This window comes from Petromyzon marinus, chromosome 39, assembly GCF_048934315.1.
Source record: "Petromyzon marinus isolate PM22_M1 ecotype Great Lakes invasive population chromosome 39, UKy_Petmar_22M1.pri1.0, whole genome shotgun sequence".
NCBI classification, from domain to species: Eukaryota; Metazoa; Chordata; class Hyperoartia; order Petromyzontiformes; family Petromyzontidae; genus Petromyzon; species Petromyzon marinus.
The window spans coordinates 9,104,483-9,118,258 of record NC_133705.1 but is presented as its reverse complement, the minus strand read 5'-3'; the positions used below and the strand labels follow the sequence as shown (position 1 = coordinate 9,118,258).

The 13,776-nt window shown below is 51.2% G+C and overlaps 1 protein-coding gene across 2 annotated transcripts in view; it reads left to right on the top strand.

The window, feature by feature from the left end:
* NPHP4 (nephrocystin 4) overlaps window positions 1-13,776 on the top strand; it is a 307,452-nt gene that overhangs the window by 232,424 nt on the left and 61,252 nt on the right. For both annotated transcript variants that reach the window (XM_032968292.2, XM_076072909.1), the window contains 3 exons: window positions 617-831; window positions 8,192-8,418; window positions 11,631-11,826. In XM_032968292.2, coding sequence (XP_032824183.2) covers window positions 617-831; window positions 8,192-8,418; window positions 11,631-11,826 — 638 coding nt within the window. The remainder of the gene's footprint in view (window positions 1-616; window positions 832-8,191; window positions 8,419-11,630; window positions 11,827-13,776) is intronic.

Genomic DNA, 13,776 nt, shown 5'->3' with positions numbered 1-13,776 from the left:
AATTGGCCTCGAAATGATTAACTCTCCCACGCTTAAATGAATTGTCACAATTGGGATCTCAATTCAGTTCTGGAATTGATTCGTTTCAACACTTGACAACTAATATTGAAAATGCTCATGCGTTTTAGCTCTGCCGATCTCCTGTAATGTGGCGGGGAGGGGGGAGGGGGCAGTGGTGATGGGGGGGGGTTCACAATAACTCTTGGAAATATGATCCAATATGAATAAAGTATACAGTTGCGGAGCTATTTGGGACTGGCCCTATTAAAAAGCGGCCACATTTGATGAAAGGCTTGTCCATGCGTGCGTGCATGCGTACGTTTGTGCGGCGCAGTAGTGGTGTAGCGGTTAGCATGCTACGCCATGAACCCGTCGACCCAAGTTCGAGTCCCGCTCATGGCCAACACCAATGACGATTACATGTTACCGGTCGTGGGCCCCCTAGATCGAATCAGCCTCAATCATCGCCACTTGGGAGACACAGGAGGCGGCCGGGCGTGGTGCTGGCCACCCACTCCCTCGTGTGCCGTGCCGGCCTTCGCACGTGCTACTTGTTCACGCCACTTGCCCCAACAGTCTGTTAAGGCCATGCCTTTGTGTGCGTGCGCGCGCTCAGATCTGGGCTGGTCCCGCCGTGCCGCCACGGTACCGCGTCTCGTCGACACCTACCCGGAGCTGGCCACCATGCTGCTGTCACGCGCGCCGTCGCCCCTGCTGCCCGCGGAGGGCACCGCCGTGGATCCGGCTGGCACCCGCAAGCTCCAGCGCCTGGAGGCCGTCCGCCGTGCCGAGGGCGGCCTCACCAGCGGCGCCAGCGCCTTCGGATTCCTGGTTAGTTTTTCTGGCACCCCCCCCACTGCCCAGTCCTTTCTGGTTGACGTGACTTACGAAGCGAAACAGCGGCTCATCGTTGGCTACGTGGGACGATCTTACCCCCTCTTAGCATTTCATCGAAATGCTGTGATTTGGGGACTGCAATTTTTTTTTCCCAGAATAGATTTTATCTTTTTTAAACGCCATTCTTACCCGATGTTTTTCAACCATGGTTGAAAGCGTTTATGCATTTGTTTTAACCGTCTCTCTGTATATCTGTCTGTAAAGGGGGAGGGAGGGGGTGGCGGGGGCACTTTCACTCCAGGAAAGATTATCAAATATGAGCGAAACGTTACCGTGAAGTTGTGCTGCTATTACGAACTTGTCCTGTAGACGCCCGACCACGTTGATCGAACGGATTGCCCCACGGCCTTCCCCAGCAGAGTGTCCGTTGTCTCATCGTGGCACACGGACAGACGCACCGTTTTGCCGCGGCGCCTGGAGCGAACGCAACCGTTATTGATGCTGATGAAATACTTCCCAAGACATGCTGCACGTCGGAAAGCCGTGCCTCTATGGCGGTTGTCGTTTTCGTCGTATTCCCTCCTTTCGGCTGCCATTCCATCGCCAGCCTTGTCCGTTGGCCACTACCGTTTCTAACGGACAGGTCCTCCCCGGGCCCACCCTGCTTGCAAATCGATACTTTGTCTCTAAGTCGTGTTTCGTCTCTCTTCCATATTTTTCTGTTTTGTCACAGTGTAATTCCCCAACACACAGTCTCTCAATCCCCCATTTGTGTTCTTTTCCGTTACTTTTTTTTTTGTCCCAGATTCTTTTTCAGGCAGGCGATATGCACCGATTGATAACTTTACCCTTCGGGCATATCGACGTGCCGTTTTTTTTTGTCACGATCCAATTCGCATTTCAAATATCGCCCCAACCTGCTCTTGCTCGACTCTTTCATATTTTTTATCCCCCGTCCACCTTCGATGACTGGCCTAGATATACACACTCCATTGCGATGCTTCATTGCCCGCCTGCTTCTTGTCGGACGAACCTCCTCCTGACCGACTGCAGTTCATTAATGAACATTGAAGGAGGCTGACGTTATCCGACCTTACGCATCCATTCATTACGCGTTGTTAATGCGAAGCCGGTAGAGTCTCATTCCAGTACCGATTGTTCTGCCTGCAGAACTAAAGACCCCCATCAGAGGCTGATTATTCTTTAGTCTACTGTCTGATTATCTCATGAGAAACCTTGCTTTCACTGTTGTCTTGAAGACCAACATCGAGGCTTGTGTTGACTAAAGAGCCCTTAAGAGACTTGGCCTCTTAAGTCTGTTGCCATCAAGGGCCTTAACGAATACTGGTCCGTTGTCTAAAGATGTCATGAGATGATTGGACTCTGTGCATTAATTCGAGACCACATCAGGTGTGGAGAATGTGACAAAATAATCACTCGGATGATTACGCCTCCTTCACATATCTGTCTTTCCGTGTAAAGCAATTAAAGTATGTTATACACATCCCATCAGAGACACGGCCTTCTGGGAATGCATCATTTTAGCAGCATTGCTTCAACACAAGAAAACACTGGAACCGTTTCGACATTGAGTGTCTCATCAGAAGCATCAGGCTTGCTTGAACCATGTTGGTGAAACTAACAGATATTTACAGGCAAAATCCGGGCAGTTATGTCAGTATTTTTTTCTACAAGAGCCTCATGAGTATCAATCTAGATTTGAGGTTTTCGTGACTGCAGGGATCCATACTCTTTTGGTTATTTCGGTAAAGTCATGTGGGTATAAAACAAAATGAATTAAATTACGACGTTTCGATTGCAACACAAGCAATCGTCATCAGGTGGGAAAACCACAGCAAGAAAAAAGTTTTTTTGCTGAAGTGGGAGAGAGATGCCGTAGTAAGAGGTTACATAGGTAAGAGAGGGGAGAGGGGCAAGGGAGGAGAGGGAGGGGGGTAGGGGGAGGGAAGCGTTGCGTGGACGCTCGGAGAGGGACGTGAAGCTGGACGGAGGGAAGTGGGCGGGGCTGGAAGTGGGCGGGGCTGAGAAAGCTGCATATGCGCGGGGGGGGGGGATGCAACAACAACGTCACTGCAGCAACAATGCCAATGCAGCGGCAATGCCCAAACGCTGGGGATGCAATTAACTCGGTAAAATAGACTTGTGCCTGGCAAATATGATGGAACAACCATAAACAGTTAAGGTTTTACCTGGTCAATAACATCCTTCCAATGATTGCTCAATTTGTATCCTTCTTCTCGGTTGAAGTTATGTCTATGTTTATATATCTGGATGGCTCCATGAACAAACCTTTGATAGTAGCCCGAAGGTTTGCAGTGTGCCTTGGTCTCGGAAAAAAACAATATCATGCGAGCCCACAGCGTTATAGCAATGGTCAGCCACAGCAGAGGTATTGGTTCTGCCGTGTTTCAGATCTGCCTTGTGTTCGCGAACACGGTCCGAGACATGTTGTTTCGTTTCTCCAATGTAACAGCCACCACAGGTGCAACTTAGTTTGTAGACTCCAGGATATTTCATGTCAGGAATGACATCCTTCACAGATGGGATTAGATCACGGATTTTGTGTACTGGATTGTGTACAATACAGTACAACACAATTTGGATTTGCATAGCATCTTAATTGTGACTGCATCTCACTGTACAAAGACAGTCTACAGAAATAGTGGGCAGGTTTTAATTTATAGCGAGAGGGCCAGAGGACAAAAGGAAGGTCTTGAGCCTAAAGTAAAATTGGAGCATGGCAGTCAACGGCACAGATGGCTAAGGAAGGGAGTTCAGACCATGGTAGTAGTAGCAGAGGAGGATGAGTGGAGTGGTTACACCCTCGTGTACACACACCAGACCCTCCGCACGCACAAATTAGATATTGCCTGCATGCACTTCACACTGCCAGATGCCACCATCTCTCTGGTTGTTTTGTCATCTCCCACCCATCCATCTGCCCAAGCCAAGCCATTCTTTTACCACCGATTTTTTGGTCCCAATTTTGCTGTGTTGGAGTCACGTCACGTGAGACGAAGAGCCCATTCGTAGCACCCGTGGGGAGCAGCTCCCACCCTCCGTGTTTGAGAACGGCCCGCAGAAGTTGGTACCACAGAGCTAACTGCGAGATCCCTTCAAGTGACTTCTTGTCCACGCAAGGAGGGGGCAGTGTATTCCCACCCGCCCTGCCACCGGGAGTAAATGTCCTTTATATCAGCGGTCCCCAACCTTTTTGGCACCAGGGACCGGTTTCATGGAAGACAATTTTTTTCACGGACCGGGGGGGGCGGGGGGTGGGGTTTATCATTGGGTCTTTCCCCCTTTTCAAAGAAGCTCTCCAGCGACGTTTGTTTTTTACTCATTTTGACTAGGGTTAGCTTGTGGGCTTACCAAAACTCTGACTGAGACGAGTGCGAGGTGCGGGAAAGAGGCGCGGACGGAAGTGGTAAATAATAAAATAATGGGCGGACCACGCACGGACTCCCTGCTCACCTCCTGCTGCTGTGCGGCCCGGTTCCTAACAGGCCACGGACCGGTACCGGGTCGCGGCCCGGAGGTTGGGGACTGATATTTTATATGTCAGAGCTGTAAATTTAACCAAATCAGGTGCAGACCCAAATGCAATGGAATTTTCGGTTTTTTTCTGTACAGTCAATTGCTAACCGGGCTGAGACAATCATCTCACGACGCTCGAGAACCCGATTTGATGTCGGGCGGCAGAACCCCTGGATTCCAACGCGGGATCTCAGTGGCGCCAGCTCCTCAGCGCTCCTTCGACCTCAGAGCCACCTCATCAGCAATGCCATTCTTGGCGGCGGAAAAGGCTGGGGCAGCAGCGAGGGCCTCTCCTCCTGTATCGTCACTGTGCTTTTTTTCCCCCCACCACTTCTACTCGCTCCCCCCCCCCCCCGCACACCCAATGAGCCCACAAGGCCATTACCGTCTGTACGAGTCGGGGTCAAAAGCGGCACGGTGAGGATCGCGCCAAAGCTTTTTGTTGGGATTAAATAAGAGTCCGTCAAATCCCCCCCCCCCCTTGAGAGGGCAGGTGACTGCTCTTAAGAAAGCGTTGCGATGCAGCACGATGAATCACGGTAATGCGGTCTGTTTAGGGCGTTCATTCGCTTCCGCTCCCGTAAACCGCTTGCGAGTGGGCACGTGCCTTCGTCACGTGAAGCTCACTTATTAACCCCATCGGGAGGGTGAGGAGCGCCAGCGTGGTTGTGCGCTGCGCGTGCATGCGCGTGTGTCTGCTTGGCGAGAGTTATAATAGCGGTTAGGGCATTGCGATTATGAGCTCGGCAAACCCAAGTTCGATTCTCGCTCACGGCCAGCATCGGTGGCGATTTATCTGAACTGGTCCTGGGCCTCCCCTAGGCCGACGGAGCCTGAAATGCGTACCGCGCGCGATGTGTAAAACATCGCCACGGGGGAGACAAAGGTGGCCGGGCCTGGTGCTGGCCACCCACCCCCTCGTGTGCCGTGCCACCTTTAATAGGTACTCGCAAACAGCACTTGCCCCAACAGCCTGTGTAGGCTGTCTGGGGGATCTTTGTCTTTGTGTGCGTGTGTGTGCCTGTGTGTGCACGTGCGTGTCAGCTGGAGATTATTAGCCCCTTTGGTAGGGCCCGGATGTGTCAATTTAACGTAACGAATCGTGGCAGCATTTTAAATATGGGCACTGGAGCGGCGTGATATGGAATTGGCATGTGATTTTTTAAAGTGCAGTTTTGTAGTGAGGTGACCTGCTCGTACAGATGTGACGGTAAAGCACGATACATTACCGGCAATAACACACGAATGGGTGACCTCATTATAGATTCCAGAAAAAACGTCCTCATGCTCAAACGAGTGACATGCAGCGCTGACCTCGGCTTGTTAATCCCGCATCGGCGGTGGACATTCCACGCATTTCTGTAGCTCGCCAGGTCGGTCCGTCCTGTCTCGAGGAGTGCATTCCCGTCACACATGGTGCCTGTCCCACCCGGCCCCAAGAGGGATGACGGCGATGGCGACGGCAGCGACGGCAGCGACGGCGGTGGTGGTAACGCCGATGGCGGGTTGGCCCCGATTGGGATTTGAGCTCACAATGCCTCATGGGTGGGTGCGCGTCCCCCCACCCACCCACCCACCCCTGCCCGAGCGCAACCAAATTGCACTGCGTCCCGGGGTCTGTGAGATCTTCGGGCTTGTTCGTGAAATAACAAAGACCCGATTCGAGCAACGTTCAATTAACGGGCGCACACGATGATGTCCGTACGCCTCCAATGTTGGTGGGGGTTTTTTTTGTTTGCCTTGGTAAAAGAAAAACCAACTGACACAGTCTTTCTTCGGCTCGGTACAGAACAGGTTGTTTTCGCGTTCAAACGGGAAACGTTTCGTCGACGGGAACAAGTCTGTCGGCGCGGCACACGAGCGTGTGATGGATCCCGGAGTGATTTCCGCTAAATGAACGAGCTTTGTGTTGCTGTTGATAACGCGCTCCGCTTGTGCTGCCGCTATCACGGTCTCATGCGCCGGATGCCAAATCACTGCCGCCCTTTGGCTTCTTGGGAATTCTTTTTGTCGAGGCGGCTTGCCTTCTTTTTTTTCGGCACCGGTGCGTCTGGTGCATGTTGCCGCATTCGTACGTACACCTTATCACCGTCACTCCTGTGCCCAATGCTCGCTTGATATTCCTCTTTATTGCTCCATGCGGGGTGGGGGGGGGTGGGGGGGGTCTTCCACCCCACCCTCTGATGGTTCCTAAACGGTGAGATTCGTTTGCCACTTCAGCCCCCCCCGGGGTATGTGAAACCCGGTGTGTTTTTTTTTCTTCACGCGACTTGCAAACACGCGCACAACACACGCACACCTGTTTGCTCGTAGATAAGGAGGTCTAATTTGTGTATTGGCAGACAGCCAGCCTACCCCTGATGGTTTTGTGGGAAAACAGACTAATCGGTAGCAGGCTCCGGAGGAAATGCATCCGAATAACTCTGCGGTTTATCACGAGAGCCGAACTCCAACCTCGCAGCAAGACATCCTGGCAAGTAACTTTTGGCCTTCTTAAATACGCCTTGACATTGCCTCCCTTCCTAAACTCGAGCTGTTTACGACTGCGCAGAGATGATCCCCGCCAGTCTTAGAGCAGCCTGCTTCACCTCATTACCCTATTCCCCCTTCCTCCACTTTGCGAGCAACAGTAAAAACCACACCGTTATCCGACCTATTACGCACTCGTCCTGTCACTATAGAGGTTTGTTTGGGGTTAGATCGCGTAAATATGAATGTGTTGGAAAAACCCGCCCACCACCCGACACATAGCCAATTAGTGAGGCTGTGCCACGTAAAGAGAACGTGGCCAAATCCGTTACTAGTTCAGCACACCGGTGTGTTGGAGAGTAAATCCACAACATTCACAACATTTACAATTTGTGTAAATGTTTGTGTATTTACTCTCCAACACACCGGTGTGCTGTACTGGTGACGAATTGGCCACGTTCTCTTTATGTGACAAACCTTACTAATTGGCTGTGTTGGGTGGTGGCGGGTTTAACAACACATTTATATATTTACACGAGCTAACCCAAACGACCTCTATTATGGATGATATTGGTCGTGAAAGCCCACAAGGTGTTAAACTCGTCCTCCCGTTTGAGCTGCTGTGCCAACCTGCAGGTTGTCATATTGTCCGCGCGTCCGTTTTTTCCTCCCGTCCGCATTCGTACGAGGACAAACGGATGAAGCCAGGCGTCGCAAAAATGTGTAAAATTTGTCCGCGAGTTCTCTCAGAAGTACATCATTCATTCCGTCATCTCCGCTCAAAGGCAACTAAGAAGAGTAACCCTGAAGTTGTGGAATGTTCATCTTGTTATTCTGTGCTTAGTTTGCTGCCTCTTCCCCCGCACCTCCTATGAGCATGGTTGGCTAGGTACGGTGCGAAAGCAAATTTCAACGTACATACACATTTGCACTTGCGTGTGGAAAAAGGGTATTCCGGAGTTGTGGATGTGGGTGTCACGGTGGCGAGATGTTAACTACCTCGCCCGGTATACATGAGGTTGTGGGTACGATCCCGACCCTAAGCCTTGTTGTGCATTCGGAGTTTGCATGTTCTCCCCGTGGCCGCTTGGATCTCTCTCCGGGTCCACCGGTTTTTCACTCCAACATGCGCGTGTGGAGTATTTGGCTGCTGTAAATTTCCACGCGACAAGTCACTCCGCTACGGCTATCATTTGTGGCCAGGTTCGACACGACCGGCGTGCGTCACCGTCCTACAAATCCACACACGGTCCAAGCTCCCCGCCCTTGTGTGTCGTGTCCCCTTCCCCCTCCCCCCCCCACACACACACGCGCGCCTGCCCGTCAGAGCCAGCGGGAGGAGCGCGCCCGGCGTCTGCGCGACCTGCGCGTGGTGGAGGCCTACCGTGAGCGGCTCAGGCCCGAGAGCATCGCCAACGCGCTCGTGCGGGCGCTGACCACGCGCCACGCGCTGCACGCCGCGCCCGGCACCGCCGAGTTCTTCGAGTTCGCGCTGCGCAACCCCCACTCCACCCCCCAGACGGTCGGCGTGCAGAGCACTGACCCTGAGCTCAGGTGAGTTGATGCCTGCGACGGAGGGCTCACAGGTCTCCACGTCGTCTTGCACCATCACCACCCCCCCCCCCCGCCCCACCCAGCTCCCGCCCCACTACCGCGCCTACCTGAGTGACTTTGAACGCGCAAATTTGTGGCCACTCGTTCAGTCACTGCACCTCCGCCCTCTGGAATTCACTCTTCTCTTCGGCGCACCTCCTCCCCACCCACCTCTCCCCCCCCCCCCCACCTCTCCTCTCTCCTTTCCCCTCCTCCTCCTCCTCCTCCCTCCTCCTCACTTCCCGTCGTCACATCACTACTTGGAACTCATCTATTTGATGGCCGTGCCTGCTGACCTCCGTAGTTTTCCCGTTCCCCCGTGCTCGGTGTGCGATGCGAACGCTCCCAACTGTGTGGCACTCCCAAGACGTGTGGTCGTCTGATTTAGCCCACTGCGAATTGAAAGTTGTTGTCGGCAGGGAGGATGAGGAGCAGCGGTGTGCTTTTTAGCATTCACGGATGCGGAGGGCCTGGCGAGTTCCCGGGAATCAAGCCGTGCGAACTGACGGCATCAAAACAACACCTGCGGGGTACCGTTTGCGGCATTCGCGGGGCGTTTACTGCCCAGCTTTGTTTGGCCCGGCTCTCCCTTGAGAAGAGACCAAGTCTCAATGGGGCGTTCAAGATCTGCGGAAAGTCCTTTGTCAATCAGCAGCTGGGTCGTGGCCTCCGCTCGCCATATCAGAGGGATGTTTGACTGTACTTTACCGAGCTGCACGGTGCTGATTGGTGAAGGGGTTGAACTCCAGGACCCATTAAGATATTACGCGCCACTGATTGTTAGCCGCGGGTGTGGAATCGAACGCGGGCCAGGTGCCTTGGAAGAGGTGGGGAGTTACCTGCGCTTTCTCCCATCATATTTGTGGTATGTACATTTTTTTTCCGCTGGGCGTACAGAGGTGGTGAGATTTCAGAAACGCGCTGTTGATTCCTTATTTTGACACGTGCAAAATATTGAGCCATTAACATTGTTAAATTAATCAGCACGTTCGTATTCGCAAATTAAATACCGTACAAGCTCATCATCAGCAGAAGCAGAATTTCCTATTCATGACGAACAAATCCATTTGAGGCTTATCTGATTTCGAAAAAAAACATTTTTTATTCAAACGCTTCCGCACATGGTCACGCCAAAACAGAGGCCCGCCGCAGTATTGCCTCCGATTTTCATGTCATTCTCGTGGTATCGTATTTCTCGATCTTGCTTTTTTTTGTTCGTATGCACATTGCTAATTTACCCCAACACTTGCTGCTTTCCCTTGTGTGTTTTTTTAACTCCTGGGAGATGGGAAAAAGAAAAGCTACAAGCTAACAGCAGATAAGCCAAGCACGTGACAGTTTTCCTTGCACCTGATTTTAATTTGTAATTTTATTTTTGCTTCCATCCCCACCCAATTGTAACTTCATCGGCGTAATCGTCATCAGCCTTGTTAAATCCATTTGTGGATGAAGGCCTCCCCAAAGCCTGCTGCCACCGCTCACGATCTTGCGATGTAACAATCCATCCAGCTGCAGCACGTGAACCGATCTCATCGCTCCGTCTCCTCAGTAGGCATCCTCTTGGACGCGTTCCATTCCTTGCCTTGCCTGCAGGATGGACTGCTACGGTGGCGAGATTTTAACTACCTCGCCTAGTATACAGGAGGTCGTGAGTTCAAACCTGACCCTAACGCCTCTTGTATATTTGGAGCTTGCACGTTCTCCCCGTGGTTGCGTAGATTTTTCTCCGGGTCGTCCAGTTTTTCCCTCCACATTTAGAATCAACATGCATTTAGAGTATTTGGCTGATATAAATTTCCACATGATAAGCCACGTTGTTGAACTTTCACTTCTGAATAAGAGTTATATAGGTTACTTGGTAACATTACAAAATTGTTTAGTTTTGGTTTAGGATGGTAGAGGGCAGGTTGTCTCAACGATAAAAGGGTCACGCTTTCAGTTCCGTTTGAGCTGGTGGTCTGGATAAGGCTGAGAGCTTTTGTTCAGACAATGCTTGCACACCTTTGCGCGTTGCTAAATCCATTGGAGTGGTACACAGAGGTTGGTGACAGAGGGGAACACCTGATGCAGGTTGGTGGGATATCATAACAGCAGTGCTTGGATGATGGGTTGTGACTGCAACCAAAGGATGCCATGGCCAAAGTGTGGCAGGCCTCAAGAGCAATGGCTTATGATGACCTCTTGATCTCCAACTTTTTTTATTTAAAGTAACCATCTCAAAGGTGCCAAGTAAGCTATGGCTCGGCATATGCACCGTCGCCAACGTCACGGCGGACTTGTGGCGATTTAGAGGGATGAATTTCATGAAAGGATATTTATAAGTGTGCGTTTCATCGACCTAGCTCAAACTTCCGCCTCATGATTATCCTTTCACAATGGGTGATATTAATCAAAACAAATAGTGTCGACTGCTTTTCTATGCGGAGTAAAATACCTTCACGGCCACTGTGTTTGCGCTGTGGGGTTGTCACAAGCTTTTTAAGGCAAAGATAAAACACATGACCCTTCTTGAGATACAGTGGAAACTCAACGACTCGAAGAGACGAAGCAAGACGGCCTATACGGGAATACTAAAAACTAGTGGGAGAGTGCATGCATGCAGCCAGTCTGCCTGGCTGCCTTGTTATAAACTGCACACCCTTAAAAGTAGCTCTCCGATACGACACGAGGGCCCTCTGGTGCCCGTACGTCGCATGGCTTGATAATCGTTGCGTCAAACGTAACCCCTTCAGTAGAGTTGTCATTTCCTTACTGCCCTTCGCATCCCTTCCCCCACTCCAATGTCAGTGCTGCAGGTCAATGCAGCTTTATAATTTTTATGAATGGCAGTCAAGTTTACCCGGTGAAATGGTAACTACCTCGCCTGGCGGAGTGGTCAGCACCATGTTCGGCTGCCTTTGTCTCCCCGGAGGCAATGTTTACACACCGTACCAGGTACACATTTGAGGCTGAGTCGACCTAGGGGATGCCCGGGACCAGTTCAGATAATCGCCACTGGCGTTGGCCATGAGCGGGAGTCGAATTCGTGTCGCCGGGTTTGTAGCGAAGCACGCTAGCCGCAACACTACGCCCCCCCCCCCCCCCGACACACACACGCGCATGCTCGCACGGTTACCCACAACTGTGCACGACCCACAACGGCGACCGTGCCCGACCCCTGTTCGCCGTCGCAGGGTGATCGTGGACGTCGAGGAGTGGCGCCACTTCAAGCGGCTGACGCGCAAGACCACGCCGCTGGAGGAGGGGCTGTTCGACGCGGCCTGCGGCGACGAGCTGAGCCCGCGGCTCTTCCTGAGGCCCCGCGAGACGGTTCTCGTGCCCTTCAAGTACCAGAGCTTCGAGGCGGAGCATGGCGGCGACACGCCGCAGGTTCTTCCGCCCATCCCCCGCGCCCACTCACAATTCGCCAGCCGGTCACGAAAATTGTTTGGTCGCTGCCGAGAACGATCAACACGTTCGTCAATAACGCGGCGGCTTTGAAAGGGAACATGTATAACAGGCGACGTTTTGGGCAACGGCCCTTCTTGATAGCACGTCAATAGAGAGGCCAGGGAGACGAAGTGGACGGTAAGAGTTGGAGACTGCACTTTACACCATGGGATCTGAATGATAATAATTATATTTTAAGTTATTTCCCCATGACCAGTTTTTTAATTGGCATATGAAGAGTTACACAATTAGCAGCGATTGAGTCACAGACAAAACTCTGCAATAGTCAATTTGTGTATTACTGCATGAATTCATCTGTATTACAAATATTAAAAGTAAAATGATAATAATGTTGCTGGCACATTGCATTGTGGGTATCCCTGTTTCAGTGAACAAACCCTACATTTGCATAATTCACATAATCCACTTAGTGATGCATCCCTGGGCCTAATTATCACGGAAAATTATGAGAGAGACTGTCAATAAATGTTAGGCTTAATAATGAGTTATGATTATTAAGAACCAACCGACTGCCTTTCACATCTCAAGATTTATCAAAGGTAAAAGTGCCACCGTGAAAATTTTCCCTCATGCCCCTGCTGGCAGAAGCACCTCCGCTACGACACTTGGCCTCTTCTGCAGTGGCCAAATGCGGTGGGCGTACCCATACTTTACCCCACCACACGTGGCCTGCCGATCAACAAACTGTGGTGGACCCGCATTTATAATTCTGGGTGCCACAGAGACAGGCGAATTTAATTACCTTTCCCCATTGTTTCAACTGCCACATCAAAAAAACTCAAGGAACCGGTGACCTGGATTTGCAAGTCCATCGTGGTAGCTGTTACACCAAATCACCTGGATCTTGTAAAATCTCCAGCGCTTAGAAGAGTTATGCCTGGATAATTAGGTTGTGGGGGCTACGTGGCAGGCACCAGAGGGCATTGTAAAATACATTGGCTTACTGTAGTTCTATTTTTCCACATTAATCCTTCCCACCTTCATCCCCCAGTGGTCAGCATGAGAAAGTATGGTCAAATAATCCCCATGAACTGCACGATGTGGACAGGCCCTCATCCGGCAGTGGATTGACAGAGGGATGTACATACACATGGTTAACCGATGACCAGGATTTGAACTCCAACATTAGTGCCATCTGGACAAATATGTTATGAATTAAAAATGTGAAGTCATATTATTCCCTCGTGTGCATTCTTACAAACCCAAGTAAAATGTCACTCAGTGAAACAAGATTTTTTTTCACGTGAATTCCAATCGTACGTGCTTGTTTTATTCCCTGGTCATTCGTGGTGAGGCGGAGACCGTGAAATAAGCCACACTAGAAGCCCCGGTATAATCACGGGTGGCTGGCTGGTGTTTTCATCCCAGGATCGCGCCAATGCGGCCTGAGTGTCCTGACATCGCCATTATGCTGCCCTCGAGCCACCCATCCTCCTCCTAATGTCGCATTTAAATGCATCGGACACGCAGATGTAGGTTGTCCATTACGTCTGGGTTTACTCTATTTGACGAACTCTGCCGCTGATGTAATTGCAGACTGGCTGATCGTGGCTATTGACCAGCAAGCCACACCCAAGAGCCACGTTTACATAATTTGGTCATGCGGAGGACTCAACCAAACAATTCTTAAGAGTCAATACGAAAGATGCCTTTCTGTGTGAAATCTATCAGGGTCACACTATGAATAGACTGACGCCTGCCGTGGGAATGTGGAATTTTACACTGCCGACTCCGGCAACCGAAAAGGAATGAGCTCTGCCCCCCTCTATTGCTTAGCTCGAGCAGGAGCACTCTCCGAAAATGTTTGATGAGTGATTGAAAGGTCCCCAAGGCCTGACACACGGAGCAATGAGTGACCTTGATGGATCT